The sequence below is a fragment of the Microcaecilia unicolor genome, chromosome 4, assembly GCF_901765095.1.
Source record: "Microcaecilia unicolor chromosome 4, aMicUni1.1, whole genome shotgun sequence".
NCBI lineage: Eukaryota > Metazoa > Chordata > Amphibia > Gymnophiona > Siphonopidae > Microcaecilia > Microcaecilia unicolor.
In genome coordinates this window covers 300,273,353-300,294,880 of record NC_044034.1, presented here as the reverse complement: position 1 = coordinate 300,294,880, position 21,528 = coordinate 300,273,353, and the positions used below count along the sequence as shown (strand labels likewise).

The 21,528-nt window shown below is 45.2% G+C and overlaps 1 protein-coding gene across 2 annotated transcripts in view; it reads left to right on the top strand.

Moving 5' to 3' along the window:
* LOC115469296 (hexokinase-2) overlaps nucleotides 1-21,528 on the top strand; it is a 194,823-nt gene that overhangs the window by 88,711 nt on the left and 84,584 nt on the right. For both annotated transcript variants that reach the window (XM_030201804.1, XM_030201805.1), the window contains exons 4-5: nucleotides 18,125-18,244; nucleotides 21,114-21,209. In XM_030201804.1, the coding sequence (XP_030057664.1) occupies nucleotides 18,125-18,244; nucleotides 21,114-21,209 (216 nt within the window). The remainder of the gene's footprint in view (nucleotides 1-18,124; nucleotides 18,245-21,113; nucleotides 21,210-21,528) is intronic.

The following is a 21,528-nucleotide window of genomic DNA, read 5'->3' as shown; positions in this document are numbered from 1 at the left end:
TCAGGAGGGTCTTGGGTCCTCTGTAGCATTGGGTCTTGGCCTACAGGCGTTGGCTCAGTGTGGCAGGCTGGTGTGGAGGTCCATCCTCGACCCATCCTCCTCCTCCTCGATCTATCCGCCGCTTTTGACACTGTCAATCATAATTTACTTCTTGCTACACTATCCTCATTTGGGTTCCAGGGCTCTGTCCTCTTCTGGTTCTCCTCTTATCTCTCCCACTGTACGTTCAGCGTACATTCTCGTGGATCTTTCTCCACCCCCATCCCGCTCTCTGTTGGAGTTCCTCAGGGATCTGTCTTTGGACCCCTTCTTTTTTCAATCTACACCTCTTCCCTGGGCTCGCTGATCTCATCTCATGGTTTCTAATATCATCTTTATGCTGACGACACCCAGCTTTATCTCTCCACACCAGACATCACTGCGGAAACCCAGGCCAAAGTATCGGCCTGCTTATCCGACATTGCTGCCTGGATGTCCAACCGCCACCTGAAATTGAACATGGCCAAGACCGAGCTCGTCTTTCCACCCAAACCCATTTCTCCTCTCCCTTCACTCTCTATTTCAGTTGATAACACCCTCATCCTCCCCGTCTCATCTGCCCGCAACCTCGGAGTCATCTTCAACTCCTCCCTCTTCTTCTCTGCCCATATCCAGCAGACAGCCAAGACCTGTCGCTTCTTTCTCTATAACATCAGCAAAATTCGCCCTTTCATCTCTGAGCACACCACCCGAACTCTCATCCACTCTCTCATTACCTCTCGCCTTGACTACTGCAACCTACTCCTCACTGGCCTCCCACTTAACCATCTATCCCCCCTTCAATCCGTTCAGAACTCTGCTGTGCGTCTTATCTTCCGCCTAGACCGATACGCTCATATCACCCCTCTCCTCAAGTCACTTCACTGGCTTCCGATCAGGTACCGCATACAGTTCGAGCTTCTCCTACTAACCTAGAAATGCACTCAATCTGCAGCCCCTCACTACCTCTCTACCCTCATCTCCCCTTACGCTCCTATCCGTAACCTCCACTCACAAGACAAATCCCTCCTCTCAGTACCCTTCTCCACCACTGCCAACTCCAGACTCCGGCCCTTTCTGCCTCGCCTCACCCTATGCTTGGAATAAACTCCCTGAGCCCATATGCCAAGCCCCCTCCCTACCCATCTTCAAATCTTTGCTTAAAGCTCACCTCTTCACTGTCGCTTTCGGCACCTAACCATTGTACCTCTATCCAGGAAATCTAAATTGCCTCAATCTTGATTGACTGCACTTTTTGTCCTTTAGATTGTAAGCTCCTTTGAGCAGAGACTGTCCTTGTTTGTTAATTGTACAGCGCTGTGCAACACTGGTAGTGCTTTAGAAATGTTAAGTAGTAGTAGGTCCCAAAGGATACCTTTTATCCCCCACCCTTTCCTTGCCTGGCAAGTTGAAAGGGACCTCTTGGGGTCCATGCTAACAGGGGTGGTAAGTGTCTGTCAAAATTTAAATTTAGGGGTGTCAGAATATGCCTAGCCACTTGGAGCTACCCCACAGCAACTTAAAGGGTCTGTCCCCAGCACAGCTTAGGTCCGCCTGCACCTGCTGTTTGTGTTCTACACAAGCACCCTTCTCCCACCGACTGTGTCACAACTACCTCTGGGTCCCGCTCTCAAATTATCCCATGATTTCTAGGTTACTTGGGCCACACTCCGTGGTGGCACAGTTTCTAGAAAGCACACACAGACCCAGCACAACAAACCACCAGGATTCTTTGTCCAGACAAGCAGAGGCAATAAACTAAAAGTGTTTATTGTAGGGTTGGGCACTTGGTGCACTATTAATGTGATTAATTTTTAAAACTTTTTTGCTACAATTAAATTTTGTTGTCATGATCTTGTTACAGTTAAAACATAGTATCCAATCCAATTCGGATTCAATGGTTCACAGATTTGAGAAAGGAGTCAAATATTGTCTCCCTATTTTACTTTTTCCTTCAACAGTTGCTTAAAGAAAATTCATGCAGGTACAGTGAGGCAGAATTGAATGGATAAATCTTGCAATAATGGTAGCTTTTTCAGCAACGATATTGAAAACTTCCCTGTTTAATCTCTGTCTTAGTCAGATTTTGTAGCACATTGTATAGTAATAACACTAGTAAAATTAGCGCACTGGATGACTGTTGCTGGTCATGCAGATTTCAGAAGGGGATATTTCCTCATATTCTCATATTTCTTGCACTAAGGAACAAGTTCGTCAGAAAGTCTCCCTCGGGTGGTCCCACGGTGCAGCACAGTCTCACTTTGGGGAAGAAGTTAGGGAGGCAATGCCACACAAGTTAGGGAGAAATCGCCCAGGAGGTCCAGCGTCTGTGCACTGTGAGGGCTCCAAACATGGACAGCAGCAGACACGAAGAGCAAGTCTCCAGTAAAAGGAGCGTCTACCAACTTGAATGGACAGCTTCATGCAAACCAGAAACTTGCAACCACACCAGGCACCTATTTGCAATTACTGAAGCAGAAATTTTGGCCTAGGTTTCAAAGGTATCATAAGCTGTTCTGAAATGGTTCTTGTGACCTGAACTGGCTATTTTTGGAAACAGGATACTGGACTAGATGGACCCTTGGTCTGACCCAGTATAGCAGCTCTTATGTTGATCCTTCCTTATAAGGAATCTGCAGATGATCTATTATAAAAGCAAAGATCTTCAAAAGAATGGTCATAATGAAAGGAATGTTGAACTAGAGTAACCTCAGATTTCTAAGTACAGAGACAAGCACTAAGGTTCCCATTTACTAAACCACATTAAAGGCTAGATTCTATATATGGTGCCAAAAAAAGTAGGCACGTTTTACAGAATAGCACTTGTTCGTGGGAATCGTGGCTAACTTTAGGTGTGGCCATTTGATCCAACTGAAACGTGGTACAAATGTATGTGCCTAAATTAGACGCTTATCCCTGTTGTTCTATAACAAAGTGCATAAATTTTAAGAACGCCCCCCTTTATGCCTATGACCCTTCTTCCATTTCTGTGCCCCTTTTTCAGAATGTGCCTAATTGTACACTCATAAATGCTAATTAGCACCAATAATTAAAAAGCCAATTGGAACTAATTAGCATTAAATTGCGCAAATGCCCAATTTGCACGCATACTTTTTAGTGACTTATAGAATTAAGCAGTAAGCCTAACGTTAAAGGGCTTTGTAGCGTTTTTGCAGTTAGCACGTGGTAAACAGGGTGTTGTATTCTTGCTTTATATTGTATGGTCTATATTAAGACAAAAAGGTCACGCTATACTCAAATTAGGACCCTTTTATTAAACCGTGGTAAAATTTGCAGTTACCATGGCCTAATGTGGAATTTTACTGCTTTATGGCTGCACACTTAATGTGGCACATTTTAGGGGAATTTTATTACAGTTAATGCGTTAATATTCAGATTAACACGCAGTATCTGCTCCTGGTTAATGCATAACCACTTAGGAGTAAATGTTCATTCTCCGCGGACAAGCAGGCTGCTTGTTCTCACTGATGGGTGATGTGCGACGGTAGCCCCAGGATCGGAAGATCTTCCTAGCAACAAAGTTTGCTAGCCCTCGCGTGCACATGCATGAACCGCGCATGCGCGACCGTCTTCCCGCCCGTAGCGCGAGCGTGCTCAGTCTCTCTTGTTTTTCCGCGGCTCAGGACGGCTGTTTTTGTGGTGGTTCTGTGCACCTGAGAGGCCCTCGCAGCGTTTCGCCGTTTTTTGCCGATTTTCGGCGTCTTTCTGCACAAGTTTGCTCGTGTTTTCTGTGTTTTAAAAAAAAGTTTCTTTTCCTCTATTTCTTTAGTTTTGTCCCGTAAGTTTACTTTCTTTGTCGTGAGCGGCCATTTTGGCCGCCCGTACGGGTTTTTCCCTGTTTTGGTGCCTTTCCTTTTGACACCATCGCGAATTTTGACCTCGCCGGCGCAATTTTTCCTCCCATGTCCTCGAAGCCTGCCAGCGGCTTCAAGAAGTGCACGCGGTGCAACCAGAAAATCTCACTCACTGATAGTCACGTCTCGTGTCTTCAGTGTTTGGGAGCTGGTCAAAGGCCCAACGCCTGCACGTTGTGTCTTCAGCTAAAAATGAGGACCCAGGCGGCGAGATTGGCTCAGTGGAACCTTTTGTTTGGAGCCCAGTCCGGTCCTTTGACGTCAATGGAGCCAGCGGTACTGAGGTCATCGACGGTATCGATGTCGGCATTGGAGGGTGCATCGACGTCCGGAGCACAGGTGATGGCTGTCCAGAGATCCCACGCTGGTAGCAGTGAGCCATCGAGTGGGTCTCTACCTGCCTCGAGGGCTCCTGCGGTACAGGCCCCCCAGGACCGACCTTCGGACCCAACCCCGAGGAGACGTGTGGATTCCATGTCCTCGTCGGTACCGGGAGGTATCGGTGACGTGCTTCGAGCGAAAGCGAAGAAGGACCGTCATCAGTCACCTTCCCGTCACGGTACCGAGAGCTCTGGGGCACCGAGGGAATCGGCACCTGGAAAGTGTCGACGCCGGGAGGACTGGTCACCCTCCATACAGGAGGTCTCAATGCGCTCTTCTCCAGACAGCCCGGTACCGCCTCCGCGCCCCAGGCAGATTCTGTCCTCGTCATCTGTACCGGCCCCACAGCCTTGCTCGACAGACCCTCTAGACGAGCGCCTCCGAGCCATACTTCCAGGGATTCTGGAAGGACTGCCGCGACCATCTGTTCCGGTACCGCCGGTTCTTGCGCCGTCGATACTGTCGAGAGATGCAGCGGTTGGCTCCCCGCCCGTGGTGAGGACTGCGACGCCGGTACCACTTGCGGCTTTGGCATCCGCTGCCACCCAAGTTGACTCCCCGTCGACGTCGCTGGAGGGAGCTTCGTTGCCGGTGGCGAGAGAGTCTTCTTCTCGACATCGCCATAGGGTACTTAGTTCCTCGGCGTCGAGACGGGCTCGGCTTCGGACCGAAGTTCAGGAACTTGTGTCCGATACCAAAGGTGAGGCCTCGTGGGAGGCAGAGGAAGACCCCAGATATTTCTCTGATGAGGAGTCTTGTGGTCTTCCTTCTGATCCTACCCCTCTCTGGAGAGAAAGCTTTCTCCTCCTGAGAGTCTGTCTTTCTCGTCATTTGTCCGGGAAATGTCTACTGCCATTCCCTTCCCAGTGGTCACTGAGGATGAGCCCAGGGCTGAGATGTTCGAGGTCCTGGACTATCTTTTGCCACCTAAGGAGTCGTCCACTGTTCCTCTTCATAATGTCCTGAAGCAGACATTGATGGCGAACTGGACGAAACTCTTAAGTAATCCCACTAGTCCCAAAAAGATTGAGTCCCAGTATCGGATCCACGGGGACCCAGAGTTGATGAAGACCCAGTTGCCTCATGACTCTGGAGTTGTGGATCTGGCTATCAAGAAAGTCAAGAGTACTAGGGATTACGCCTCGGCGCCCCCTGGGCGGGAGTCCAGGACTCTGGACTCTTTTGGGAGGAAGGCCTACCATTCTGCTATGCTCGTGTCCAAGATCCAAACCTACCAGCTCTACATGAGCATCCACTTGCAGAACAATGTGCGGCAGCTGACGGATGTGGTCGATAAGCTCCCGTCGGAGCAGGCCAAGCCTTTTCAGGAGGTGGTCAGGCAGCTGAAGGTGTGTCGCAAATTCCTGTCCAGGGGTGTTTACGACACTTTTGATATTGCGTCCAGGGCCGCTGCTCAAGGTATAGTGATGCGCAGACTCTCATGGCTGTGTGCCTCTGACCAGGAGAATAGAGTCCAGCAGCGGATTGCGGATGCTCCTTGCCGGGGGGATAACATTTTTGGCGAGAAAGTCGAACAGGTGGTAGAGCAGCTCCACCAGCGGGACACCACCTTCAACAAACTCTCCCACCGGACACCTTCAGCATCTACCTCAACAGGTAGACGTTTTTATTGGGTAAGGAGGAATGCTCCCTAAGCTTATAATAAGCGTAGGTACAATCCACCTGCCCACCAGCCTGCTCAGGCTAAGCTCCAGCGCGCTCGTTCACGTCAACAGCCTGCGCCTCAACAGGCCCCTGCTGCTCCCCAGAAAAAGCAAGGGATGGGCTTTTGACTGGCTCCAGGCGAGCATAGCCAAGATAAGTGTCTGTGCTGGACGATATGCTGGTAGGAGGGAGGTTAAAGTTTTTTCACCAACGGTGGCTTCTTCTAACCTCCGGCCGGTGGGTTCTTCAAATAGTCCGGCTAGGATACTCCCTCAATTTGATCTCAAAACCTCCAAATTGCCCTCCGGGAGCTCAGTCCTTCAGCTTCCAGCACAAGCAGGTACTTGCAGAGGAACTCTCCGCCCTGCTCAGCGCCAATGCGGTCGAGCCCGTGCCACCAGGGCAGGAAGGGCTGGGGTTCTATTCCAGGTACTTTCTTGTAGAAAAGAAAACAGGGGGGATGCGTCCCATCCTAGACCTAAGGGCCCTGAACAAATATCTGGTCCGAGAAAAGTTCAGGATGGTTTTCCTGGGCAACCTTCTTCCCATGATTCAGAAAAACGATTGGCTATGTTCTCTGGACTTAAAGGATGCTTATACTCACATCCCGACACTACCAGCTCACAGGCAGTATCTTGGATTCCATCTGGGAACATGGCATTTTCAGTATTGTGTGCGACCCTTTGGTCTCATCTCTGCGCCCAGAGTGCTCATGAAATGCCTGGCATTCATGGCGGCGTCTCTATGCAGAATGGGAGTGCATGTGTTCCCTTATCTCAACTATTGGCTGGTGAAGAACACCTCGGAGGCAGGAGCTCTACAGTCCATGCGGATGACTATTCGACTCCTGGAGCTACTAGGGTTTGTGATAAATTATCCAAAGTCCCACCTTCTTCCAGTTCAACGACTAGAATTCATAGGAGCTCTGCTAGACTCCCAGACTGCTCATGCCTACCTTCCTGAGGTGAGGACGGACAGTCTCCTGTCCCTTGTTTCCTGGGTATGAGCGTCTCAGCAGATCACAGCTCGGCAGATGTTGAGATTGCTTGACCACATGGCCTCCACAGTTCATGAGGTTTAAAAGCCTATTCTCTGCATGGCCCGCTCTAAACAAAAGGCTTTAATTGAATGCACCGCTTTCAACTTGGATTTAAAAGTTTAAACTATGCTTTAATTACTTGAATGATAACCAGCTAAATATTTGCCACAGGGCCCATACACAGATATGACTTTCAGTAGAACACTCCTAACCATTCTTTGTCTTACCCTGCATTTACATGCAAACACAACCCACAACCCAGAATACAACAACCCCATAATTTACAAATCACACAGCACTCACATACACAAAATGCCCACCTTAAAGAACATCCATAATTACCTACCCACAACACACCAACCCTACGCACAACCTACCAACAACTTACCAAACCAAAGACACAACAACAACCAACCAAATGGAAAAATCTCCGAACACAATCACCACCAACTAAAGGAGGAAAACAATAGCAGCAACAAATTCAACCACAGACAACTAATAAAAATAAACACATCGAACTCTTCCACAGACCCACGTCGCTCAATCCAACTAGGATACATCAATGCACGATCAGCAGTAAGAAACTCAGTAGACATACTAGACTGGATCACCACAGAGAATTTAGACCTTCTATTTATCACAGAAACCTGGTTCCATAGCCCCACAGACCCTGCCATCCTAGAAACATGCCCACCAGAATACAAAATCACTCACTGGGCAAGGAGTGGAAAAAGAGGGGGCGGCATAGCCATAATCTACAAACCCGAATTCACCATCACAACCACGGCTGAATCTACCTCACCACAACTTGAAATCGCATCGACAAGAATTAACCACCCAAACCTCATAGGACACCTTAATGCAATCCTATTCTACAGACCACCAGGTAAATGGCAAGACTCCCAAACACAACTCATGGACTTCATCTCGAATACATGTGTATCTGCCACAAACGTCCTTATAATAGGAGACATTAACCTACACCTCGAAGATGACACCTCAACAGGAACACGAGAATGCAAAGAATTCCTAAAACTCTGGGACCTACACGCACCCAGCACGCAACCAACACACGAAAAAGGACACACACTGGACATCATAACATACAAATTTGACCAGGATTCAACAATCACACTCACTGAAACAAGATGGACACCTACATTATGGTCAGACCACCATAAAGCAAATGTCTCTCTCTACTGGCAAAAAACACACATACACACAATAAATAAACATGAGCGAATAACATACACCACGAGAGGAAAAATCAACCCCACAACATTTTGGCAACAGATCTACCAGAAAGAATGGTCAACCAATGCTGATACCATCCAATTCCTCCAAGAATGGGACGATCTATGCACAACAACATTAGACAAAATCGCCCCAATCCAAACCAGAACATCACACAGAAAAAAATCAAACCCATGGTTCACCGAAGAGCTGAAAAAGCTTAAAACACAAGTCAGGAAACTAGAGCGTGCATGGATAAAAAAAAAGATGAACATACACTAAATGCCTGGAAACTACTGCGGAGGAAATACAAATACACCATTAAACAGACTAAAAGACTACACTACAAAACAATAATAGGACCAAACTACAAAGACACACATAAACTCTTCCACCTTGTGCACAAACTGCTAGACACTACACCAGTTACTAACAATAGCAAAGATATGCCAGACGTAGACAACCTTGCGAAATATTTCAAGGAGAAAATTATACAATTACGACTCAGAATACCTGCCAGCCATAGTGAATACACCACACTCCTAGAATGCCTAGACCCCGAAGACGGAATATACCCAGCAGACAGAACCTGGACTGAATTTGAACCAATATCAGAAGACCTCATCTCTGAAACACTTAAAAGATATGCCAAATCCCACTGCAAATTAGACGTATGCCCAAATAACCTCATGAAATCAGCTCCTCAACAATTCATAACAGACCTAATGAACCACACAAACTTCATGCTACAAAACGGACTCTTCCCAAAAGAAAAAGGAAAAATTTTACTCACGCCTATACCCAAAGACACAAAGAAAAGCGCAAGAGAAATAACCAACTACAGACCAGTAGCATCCATACCACTAACAACCAAAATAACGGAAGGAATGGTAACTAAACAACTTACCAACTATCTAAACAAACACTCAATATTGCATGATGCCCAATCAGGATTCCGATCAAACCACAGCACAGAAACAGTATTAATTACCCTCATGACTAAATTTAAACAAATGATTGCAACCGGTAACAATATACTCCTCCTACAATTTGACATGTCGAGTGCCTTCGATATGGTTGACCACGGAGTCCTATTACACATACTTGAATACTTTGGCATTGGAGGAAATGTCCTAAACTGGTTCAAAGGGTTCCTAACCAAGCGTTCATACCAAGTCACATCAAATTCAACCACGTCTGCCGCATGGACACCTGAATGTGGAGTACCGCAAGGATCACCTCTTTCACCAACCATCTTCAACCTAATGATGATCCCCTTGGCAAAAATCCTATCAAACCATAACCTCAACCCACATATATACGCCGATGATGTAACAATATACATCCCTTTCAAACAAGACATCAAGGAAATCTTCAACGAAATTAACCAAAGCCTATACATCATGAACACCTGGGCAGACGCATTTCGTCTGAAACTGAATGCAGAAAAGACTCAATGCCTGATACTCACTTCCCAATACAACACGAAGGAATTTACCGCTATAAATACACCAAAACTAAACCTCCCAATCTCAGAAACGTTAAAAATCCTTGGAGTTACTATCGATCGCCACCTAACGCTCAAAACCCATGCAAACAACACAACCAAAAAGATGTTCTACTGCATGTGGAAACTGAAAAGATTAAGATCATTCTTCCCAAGATCCGTTTTTCGCAGCCTAGTGCAATCCCTCGTACTCAGTCATCTGGATTACTGCAACTCGCTGTACGCAGGCTGCAAAGAGCAAATCCTGAGGAAACTTCAGACAGCCCAGAATACAGCAGCCAGACTCATCTTTGGAAAACCAAAATATGAAAGTGCAAAACCCTTACGAGAGAAGTTACACTGGCTCCCACTTAAGGAACGTATTACTTTTAAAGTATGCACATTAGTCCACAAAATTATCCACGGTGAAGCCCCAGCCTACATGACTGAGTTAATTGACTTACCACCCAGAAACGCCAAAAGATCATCACGAACCTTCCTCAACCTACACTTCCCTAACTGCAAGGGCCTGAAATACAAGACGCTACACGCGTCAACCTTTTCCTACATGAGCACGCAGTACTGGAACACACTTCCGCGCAACCTGAGAACGATTTACGAACAAACCAACTTCCGCAAATTACTGAAAACACATCTTTTTGATAAAATCTACGGAAAGAACCAAAACATATAAAATCCACACTCACTGCTCCGTTATACATCAACACATCCACTTATGAATTCTCAATCCTGAAATCGCACCACACTCATACCTTTAATCAAAGAAAATGTATACCATAGGCTATTCGTTTTTTATATGCTATATATTGTTCTCAGAACCTCTAGTTTCTCGTTGTTTTCCTTTCAATGTTTCTATGTTCTTTTCCATTGATATATTCCTCAACGATACTTTGATTTGTATTGTATAACTCTTCACAATGTAATCCATAACCGAATTGTAACAAAATGTAATTTCCATTATTCATAATGTATTGTAAGCCACTTTGAGCCCGCAAAAAGGTGGGAAAATGTGGGATACAAATGCAATAAATAAATAAATAAATAAATGTGACTCCCATGGCCCATCTTCACATGAGATCAGCTCAATGGACCCTAGCTTCCCAGTGGTTTCAAGCTGCGGGGGGATCTAGAGGATGTGATCCAACTGTCCACAGTTTTTTTTCAAATTCCTCAGCCGCAAAAAGTGCTGACTATGGATGCGTCCCTTCTGGGGTGGGGAGCTCATGTCGATGGGCTCCACACCCAAGGATGTTGGTCCCTCCAGGAAGCAGGTTTTCAGATCAATCTCCTGGAGTTCCGAGCGGTCTGGAACGCGCTAAAGGCTTTCAGAGATCGGCTGTCTTATCAAATTATTCAAATTCAGATAGACAATCAGGTTGTTATGTACTACATCAACAAGCAGGGGGGCACTGGATCTCGCCCCCTGTGTCTGGAAGCGGCTTTGGGCTCGCCAGCACGGCATGTTTCTCCAAGCCACGTATCTGGCAGGCATAAACAACAGTCTGGCTGACAGGTTGAGCAGGATAATGCAACCTCACAAGTGGTCTCTCAACTCGAGAGTAGTACGCAAGATATTCCAAGCGTGGGGCACCCCCTTGGTAGATCTTTTTGCCACTCAGCTCAATCACAAGGTCCCTCAGTTCTGTTCCAGACTTCAGGCCCACAGCAGACTAGCGTCAGATGCCTTTCTCCTTTATTGGGGGAAGGGCCTCCTGTATGCGTATCTTCCCATACCCTTGGTAGGGAAGACTTTGCTGAAACTCAAGCAGGATCGTGGAACCATGATTCTGATCGCTCCCTTCTGGCCGAGTCAGATCTGGTTCCCTCTTCTTCTGGAGTTGTCCTCAGAAGAATCGTGGAGATTGGAGTGTTTTCCAACCCTGATCACTCAGAACGAGGGGGCGCTTCTGCATCCCAACCTGCAGTCCCTGGCTCTCACGGCCTGGATGTTGAGAGCGTAGACTTTGCCTGCTTGGGTCTTTCTGAGGGTGTCTCCCGAGTCTTCCTTGCTTCCAGAAAAGATTCCACAAAGAGGTGTTATGCTTTCAAATGGAAGAGGTTTGCCGTCTGGTGTGACAGCAAGGCCCTAGATCCTCGTTCTTGTCCTACACAGACCCTGCTTGAATACCTTCTGCACTTGTCTCAAGACCAACTCTGTAAGGGTTCACCTTAGCGCAATTAGTGCTTTTCATTATCGTGTAGAGGGTAAGCCTATCTCGGGATAGCCTTTAGTTGTTCGCTTCATGAGAGGTTTACTTTTGTCAAAGCCCCCTATCAAGCCTTCTACTGTGTCATGGGATCTCAATGTCGTTCTCACCCAGCTGATGAAAGCTCCTTTTGAGCCACTGAATTCCTGCCATCTGAAGTACTTGACCTGGAAGGTCATTTTCTTGGTGGCAGTCACTTCAGCTCGTAGAGTCAGTGAGCTTCAAGCCTTGTTAGCTCATGCTCCTTATACTAAATTTCATCATAACAGAGTAGTCCTCCGCACTCACCCTAAGTTCTTGCCGAAGGTGGTGTCGGAGTTCCATCTAAACCACTCAATTGTCTTGCCAACATTCTTTCCCCGTCCTCATACCTGCCCTGCTGAACGTCAGTTGCACACATTGGACTGCAAGCGAGCATTGGCCTTCTGTCTGGAGCGGACAAGCCCATTCAGACAGTCCGCCCAAATGTTTGTTTCTTTTGATCCCAACAGAAGGGGAGTGTCTGTCGGGAAATGCACCATCTCAAATTGGCTAGTAGATTGTATTTCCTTCACTTTCGCCCAGGCTGGGCTGACACTTGAGGATCAAGTCATGGCTCATAGTGTTAGAGCCATGGCAGCGTCAGTGGCCCACTTGAAGTCAGCCACTATTGAAGAGATTTGCAAGGCTGCAACGTGGTCATCTGTCCACACATTCACATCTCATTACTGCCTACAACAGGATACCCGACGCGACAGTCGGTTTGGGCAGTCGGTGCTGCAGAATCTGTTTGGGGTTTAGAATCCAACTCCACCCCCCTATGCCCATTTTTATTCTGTTCCAGGCTGCACTCTGTTAGCTGTTTCTATTTAGGTCAATTTTTATGTCCTCGCCGTTGCGAGGCCCAATTGACCAATGTTTGTTGTTTTGAGTGAGCCTGGGGGCTAGGGATACCCCATCAGTGAGAACAAGCAGCCTGCTTGTCCTCGGAGAAAGCGAAGTTACTTACCTGTAGCAGGTATTCTTCGAGGACAGCAGGCTGATTGTTCTCACAAACCCGCCCACCTCCCCTTAGGAGTTGTGTCTTCCCTTGTCTTTTGCTTTCTATTTGACTGAGGAGCACGCTCGCGCTATGGGCGGGAAGACGGTTGCGCATGTGCGGTTCACGCATGTGCACGTGAGGGCTGGCAAACTTTGTTGCTAGGAAGATCTTCCGATCCTGGGGCTGCCGTCGGATGTCACCCGTCAGTAAGAACAATCAGCCTGCTGTCCTCGGAGAATACCTGCTACAGGTAAGTAACTTCGCTATTGGCAGCGATGAACATTTTTGCTGACCATCACTGGCATTATTCCCAGATATTCAGTGCTGGCCACATCCAGGCTTTGGCTCTGAAAATCTGGTTTATGCTGTGCCGTCTAACACATTTCCAGATATTTCAGATCTTAGGCAGCCATGGGTTGCTGCATAAAGATAGGACTGTTTTATGTGGTCCCATTTATGTGGTTAGCCTGACCAATTAAGTGCCGAATATTGGCACTTAACCGGCCAATTTCTGACTCAACCTCCCCCCCCAATAGCTGGCTTTTACTTAGACACTAACTGCTAATTTTCAGTGGTGATAACCGCTTAAATGCTGTTAAAAATTAACAGATAGTCCCGAACAAGCTATTTAACCATCAGTGATTGTTTCTGGCCGGTTAAATCATTTTGAATATCAACCAGACAATGCCTATTTAGGATGATATAAGTGGCCCATGTTGCACCCTGCATTAGCAAGTTAGCACTTGGTAAGTGCAGTGCATTAACTACTAAACACTTTACATACCCATTCCTCTGCCCACGTTGTGCCCAAGGACACAAAAATCACTTAACGTCACAGCTCATAAATACAAAGCATTTACGTGTTGTAAAGAGAAACATTGTCTATTGAATGGAAGGTCAACAATTTTTAAAATATGTAGTAATAGCACAAAAGAAACAGCAATATGCTAACATTAATTAAATAATTCACTGGATAATCTTTTAAGATTTTTCATTCTTATTAATTCTACTACATTATTCTCATTAATTGCATTGTACTATCACAAGCTTTCATCGTATATGTAATGTAATCTGAACTTGATGTCAGTTTAGGGGGTCTTTTACAAAGCATCGGTAAGCCCAACGTGGGCTTACCGAACACTAAATTGGGACTTCCGCCGGCCTGCACGGCCATCGGTGGTAGTTCCACGCAGAGTGTGCGCCGTTTGAGGGAAAAGAAAACCCTTGGAAATGGCTTGCATGGTGGTAACTCGGTGGTAATTGGGCATCGCCGCGTGCTGCCCAGTTACCACTGGGTTATCGCGAGAGCCTTTATTTCCACATCAGTGGGTGGCAGTAAGGGCTCCCCGCTGCATGGCCACGGGGTAAGTGTTTGTCAAAAAGGGTTCCCCGCTGCTAGTGCAGGGCCTTTTTTCCTGCAGCTTGGTGAAAGGATCCCTCAATGTTTTATGCAAGCCACACTGAACCTAAATTTGTTCGGGATACAAATGTCATAAATAAAAATAAAAAATAAATGTTACATGAATGCAACAACATTCAAACATTCTGACATATTATCTGGAGGGATCTATATGGTGGTACCTCTATAAGAACTGATAACTTGTACTTTCCAGATCACTGTCTGGTTTATCTTTTCAGTGCTTGCCAAGGTAGAAGCATGTTTACTCAATATCTTCTTTCTAGCCTTCCCATTTAGCCTGTGCTAGCTAACTGGAAATATAACATTAACTTGGATGTCAGTATTTCGGGGAATCTGGTATGTCCTCATTATAAATATGATAGTATTGGCAGAGAAAAGAGTGCTATACAAAAACTTTGGAAATTTGGGCCCCTTTCATTAAGGAGTTGTGTTAGCAGTATACCCTAGATCAGTGGTTCTCAAACCTGTCCTGGGCAACTACCATCCAGTTGGGTTTTCAGGATATCTCTAATAAATATATGTGACAGAGATTTGCATATAATGGAGGTGACAGGCATGCAGATCTGTCCCATGCATAGTCATTAACTGTATCCCTAAATGAGAGCCCTCTGTCTATTTACAAATGTTTCATAGGCCCCTATATAAAGTAACTACATATATTCCTCATATAAACTGTTTATTAGTATCAAAAAATCTTTATAAAACTTATAATTGGAATTTACCAGGTTCTTCAAATCCTTCATATCTCACTCGCACACATTCTCTCATAGCCTTATACACTCATACTACAAACCATATAAATTACAATATCACTCTTTCCCTCAAAGAGATAGAGATAACATATGCGTATAACATCTCTTATCATTACCGAAATAACTGGTACATTCTTATTTGACTTCAAATTACATCCTCCCTTGTTTACTTTTCTGTTTTTCTGAGTTCACTCTGCTACATAGTCTCTCTTGTTGTAATTATTTCTGATGTACATTATCCAGCTGTATGTTCTTTTTTTTAAACCTACTTTTCCTTGTATAGGCATTAAGTCTCTCTTCCTGTTATTACCAATATACAAATATCACCGTTATTCCTTGTGGTTAGTCATCATCCATTCTCTTCTTTGGTACCACAGTGATTATAAACAACTGCCAGGATCGAATCTGTGGATATTTCTCCTCTCTCCACTGCTTGTAAGCACTCTGTTGAATTCCTTTGAACTTAAGAGCAGGCATCAAACCCAGGGTTTGTAGTATGAGTGTATAAGGCTATGAGAGAATGTGTGAGTGAGATATGAAGGATTAGAAGAACCTGGTAAATTCCAATTATAATTTTTTTTAATAAAGATTTTTTAATACTAATAAAGAGTCTTTATTGGGAATATATGTAGTTACTTTATATAGGGACCTATGCATATTCATTAGAGATACCTTGAAAACCCAACTGGCTGGTTGTCCCCCCAGGATAACCTTCAGAAACACTTCCTTAGATGACATGCAGCACTGAGCTGATAGACATGGTCACCAGCTGCAAGGATTTCTTGGGTTTTATAGATTTTGCTGTATGTTTCTTAAAACTAAAGTTGCTGAACTAAAAAAGAAAAAGGGTTGAGTATATTTATAGGTTTGCCTTTAGCCAGCAGCTTTGCTAGTAAGTTGACATGTTCTTGTAAATTGCACTGATGCGTATGTCACTGTTGCAATAATATCATTTTACATGAGGCATACTGAGCTATTTCAGGGTTTAACAAAGAACACTGTTCTATCTGTATAGATAATTTATTTCATTTCTGAATCTCATTCTTGGATGCACAATGGATACAAAATATATAATTTTTCTTTAGGGGAGGAGTTGTAAAATTATGTGTTTAGAATTGGGGGAGGGGTGAAAGGTTTCTTTGTGACATGCTGATTATGAAATAAAAAACTCAATTGTGGGATAATAGGGGGTATGCAGTAGAATAATAAAGGCTTATGCTAGTTCAGAGTCACTGGTTTGGGAAAGGGGAAATGGGACTTGATATACTGCCTTTCTGTGTTTTGTTTTGTTTTTGTTTTTTGCAACTACATTCAAAGTGGTTCACATAGTATATTCAGGTACTTATTTGTACCTGGGGCAATGGAGGGTTAAGTGACTTGCCCAGAGTCACAAGGAGCTGCAGTGGGAATCGAACCCAGTGCCCCAGGATCACAGTCCGCTTTACTAACCAGTAGGCTACTCTTCAAAAGGTTGCTAACTAAAATAATGAGGCCCCATATCAGATAAATAAATTGTAAGTATATTACAGAGAGTCTGAATTCTTTGCCTCAATAAAGGTGAGGAAAAGTCCATCCTCTGCTATTGAGAGAGACATGGGGAAAGCCACTGCTTGTCCCTGGGATCACTAGTATGAATCTTGCTACTATTTGGGATGCTGTTAGGTACTTGTGACCTGAATTGGCCACTGTTGGAAGCAGGATACTGGGATAGATGGATCATTGATCTGACCCAGTATGGCTATTCTTGATGGTCTGTGTCCGGATCATCTGGTAAATCTGTTTCCTTTTCCATTATCTCCTACTTCTTCTAGAGCTGGTGATTATCATCGTCTTTGTCATTTGTGGATGTAAAATACAAAAGTTATTTACAATTGTCTTTTTCATCTATGGTGGTCTTTACCTATGGCAATTAGGACAATACCTACGTACTCTTCTTCCTTTGGAAAAATGTGAAGATGTATCCATTTCAGAAATCTCATTTGTAATGGGTAAATCTGTCTTATCTGCACCCTTCTCCTCCACCGCTAACTGCAGTCTCCGTTTCTTTTATTTTGGCGCACCATATGCCTGGAATAGACTTCCTAAGTCGATATGTCAAGCTCCATCTCTGGCCGTCTTCAAAGCTAGGTTAAAAGCCCACCTTTGTTTTGATGCTGCTTTTAACTCCGAACCCTTAATCACTTTTTCAGTACCCATATTTTATAATTCCCACCTTAGTAATTCCCTTATCTCTTCTTTGTCCTGTTTAATAGATTGTATGCTCTGTCGAGCAGGGACTGTCTCTTTATGTCCAGTGTACAGCGCTGCGTATGTCTAGTAGTGCTATAGAAATGATAAGTAGTATCAGTACTTGGGTAATTCTGTATTTGTATTTGCATCCGTTTTGAACCTAATATGTTGAGTGTTGATAGAATATAACTATCGTATCATATGTTCTTATGAGTTGTCCATGTATTTGGGCAGACCATGTAGAAGTTGCCTGCAGCCCTTGAGCTGTTAGTTAGGTCTCTGGAGTATCCTACAAGCACATTTTTAAAACCAGACAGTAAGCACGGTAGGAGGCATAATTCAGTGAACATGTAGCAACATCAGATTCCTTTATACTACTACTACTACTACTACTTAACATTTCTAGAGCGCTAATAGGGTTACGCAGTGCTGTACAGTTTAACAAAGAAGGACAGTCCCTGCTCGAAGGAGCTTACAATCTAAAGGACAAAATGTCAAGTTGGGGCAGTCAATATTTCCTGAATAGAGGTGTAGTGGTTAGGTGCCAAAGGCGACATTGAACAGGTGGGCTTTGAGCAAGGATTTGAAGATGGGCAGGGAGGGGGCCTGGCGTATGGGCTCAGGGAGTTTATTCCAAGCATGGGGTGAGGCGAGGCAGAAAGGGCGGAGCTTGGTTGTACACTGACCAACTTAGTAATCTTAGCTATGTATAGAAAGTTCAGAGAGTAGATCTGCTCACATAAGTTGTAATCACAAAAAAATATATCTATTTTCTAGCTGTTTGACCATATTGCGGAGTGCCTGGCCAGTTTCATGGAGAAGCTACACATTAAGGATAAGAAACTGCCCCTTGGATTTACTTTTTCATTTCCCTGTCACCAGACAAAGCTGGATGAGGTAAGAAAATATTTAACATGGAGTTGGAGTTATAATGGGATCAATGCAGGGCAGAATTTCTTTGACTACTGTCTTAGAACAGTGGTAGTCTAACCTGTATTGAGGCAGCACCGGATTTTCACAAGGACTATGCATATGAGAGATTCGCATACATTGCTTCCATTGCATGCAAATCTATATTATGCATATTCATTGCAGATTTCTTGAAAACCTGCAATAGCTGATGCTCCACCAGGATAGTTTCAAGAACCATACCTTTTGCACAATAATAGTATTATGAGACCCAATAAAATCTTAAGTGTTCCTGAGCAAACAGCCACTTCTGCTGTTATAATTTGGAATAATAGTACTCTTTTAATCTAAACTGGACCACCAATTGCTTCATTATATTAAGGAACTTATGGAAATCACCACTAGGTGGGATGGGGAGGGGATTCTAGGAGCACATTGATGGAACCTAGCTTGTAGAAGGGCATCCTAAGGTGGTGGGAAGACGAGGAAGATTAATATTTGTAATTGCTCAATAGCAGTTGTGCGTACTGAGGCATACCTATGAAGGGAGCAGTTTTTGGTGAGCTGCCTAATGGGAAAAATACACAAATACTTTTGTACCTGTGTAAGGGCGTGTGTTAAGCAAATTTTCAAAGACCCTCTTTGTTTCTCAGTGAAAGTTTGCTGAAAGGTTATGTGGGTTAAAAAAAAAAAGTATTCCAATAGCTTGCACTAACTATATGTGTGGATGGACTGTGAACTAAGGCCCAGATGCACTAAACGTTTTTCATCGTTAAATGAGCCCTTAAGGAAGAATTTCCGATCCTTTCCATGCACTAAAGCCTATTTTTCGACGGTAGTAGCAGCTAACGAAAACGGAATGGAGATGAGCAATTAGTGTGAAAACCCCATTGAAACGACATGCACTAACCTTTTCCGATTGCCTTTACGCAGGAAAAAGGCAGGAAAACTAACGAGAGGTCTGGACCTCTCGTTAGGACAGCTCTGTGCCAGGAAAAAGTGTTAAGTGAAAAAATAAACAAACTTTGAGCCAATCCCAGCGCATTAGCAGAGCTAAAAGCGCTGTGATTGGTCCAAAGGATCTCAGAAAACACATAAAAAAATAAAAATAAAAAAAGGATGGCGAGGGGGCAAGGGCGCTCATCAGGAGCGTCCTGTACGGACGGCCTTGCCCCCCCCCGCTGCTCCCCACTTTCCGCCGCTCCCCCCACCCCGAAAAAGCAAACTTCTAGAAGCCCCTGCCCCCCTCCCTTCCTCACTACTCTCTCACCTCAGCTCCGCCTCCCGACATCCTCCGTCCGTGCCCCGCCCCCTTTTGGGGTCGTCGCCGCCATTCCCCTCCTCCATCGGGCCCCCCTTCCTCTTACCGGGCCCGTGCAGCGCCTCTCTCCTCTGTCCGAAGGCGCTGCACGGGCAAGAAGAAAGCTGAATCAGCTGATGCCTGCCTTCGCCTAGCTTCGATAGAGCGTCTTTCTCCTCCTGGGCCCGCCCCTGTCTGACGTCAGTAACCTACGTAGGTTACTGACGTCAGACAGGGGCGGGCGCAGCAGGAGAAAGACGCGCCATCGCGAAGGCAGGCATCAGCTGATTCAGCTTTCTTCTTGCCTGTGCAGCGCCTTCGGACAGAGGAGAGAGGCGCTGCACGGGCCCGGTAAGAGGAAGGGGGGCCCGATGGAGGAGGGGAATGGCGGCGACGACCCCAAAAGGGGGCGGGGCACGGACGGAGGATGTCGGGAGGCGGAGCTTAGGTGAGAGAGTAGTGAGGAAGGGAGGGGGCAGGGGCTTCTAGAAGTTTGCTTTTTCGGGGTGGGGGGAGCGGCGGAAAGTGGGGAGCAGCGGGGGGGGGGCAAGGCCGTCCGTACAGGACGCTCCTGATGAGCGCCCTTGCCCCCTCCCGATCCTTTTTTTATTTTTATTTTGATTTGGGAGCCATGTGCTTGCGATTTGACTGTGTTTTGAACGTTTCTGGCATGCGCAGAGCAGCCAGCATAACGCTTGGCTGCTTTGCGCATGCTTTACGAGCCGATTACCGACGGGGATTGGTGCATCGTTCTTTCCAATACCGCACCAAACTTTTTGGGGCTGTGTTTTTGGAGCATGCTTCGTTATTTGAAATTCGGTAAAGGTTTTAACGTTTCTGATTTTTTTACGTTTGCTTGATGCATCTACCCCTAAGTGTCAATCACAACACCTCCAGGAATGCCTATTCTCATCAGCTGGATAAGCTTTGTAGTAAAGTTAGATAGCTATATTTAGCCACACAGCAGGAGCCAGTTTTCAAAATCCCTGCTCTAGCTGGATAACTTATCTAACTAGGTCTTCTGAAAATTGCCCCCTCTTCAACACACAATTCCCATCTGCACCTGGCAAGCTAATGTTGTGTCCATCTACTTATGTTAACAAAAATATTACTGAGATATCACTTTTGTACCATAATACAATAAATATTCTTGGTGTGGTAGCAGCAAAATAATATAAATGGATACTATATGTTAATGCTGTGATTAATTTTATTAACTGCACTTTTGTTTTTAGCTCGACCCCACTCCTGTCAGCAGCACGATTGGGATCTCTCCCTGCACTTTCCTCCCTCGGCTGCACCTCTGTACCTTCAAAGTTGCTTAGACAGCAGTGGCAACGCAGCAGTGTATATGCTGCATCTTGCCCCTGAGGGAACAGGAAATTACATCGGGTGGGGGGCAGGTGTTAACAGCAGAATTTATTGAAAGCAATGGAAGCCTAATGCACTGGATGATGGAGAGGCAAAATTGTACATCTATCCAAATAAAGTACGTGTTTCTAAAATGCAAACTGCTGCTTGACTACATCTTACCTATGCCCTTTAATGTATTTCTAGAGCATCCTTGTTTCCTGGACAAAGGGATTCAAGGCCTCTGGCGTGGAGGGGAAAGATGTAGTTTCACTTCTACGAAAGGCAATAAAAAAGCGAGGGGTAAGTACTATATCTGTGGGAGCTGAAGTGAAACCTACAACTCCTATGTTCCATTATTGATAAAAGGCTATAGCAAAATCTCTGGAAGTAATTGTAGAGGTTGTAGAGTATCTTGGTGAATAGAAGGTACAATGAGTTCTAGGGTAGGTACTAGAGCAAGCAGACACAGGGTTGCAGTGGTAAGCAGTGTATACCATACCTCTCCCAGTGATACCAGAGCCAGTCAGATTTTTAGGATATTCACAGTAAATATTCATGAGATATGCAGATATATCATGTGCATATTCATTGTGAATCTCCTGGTGCAGCATGAATCACT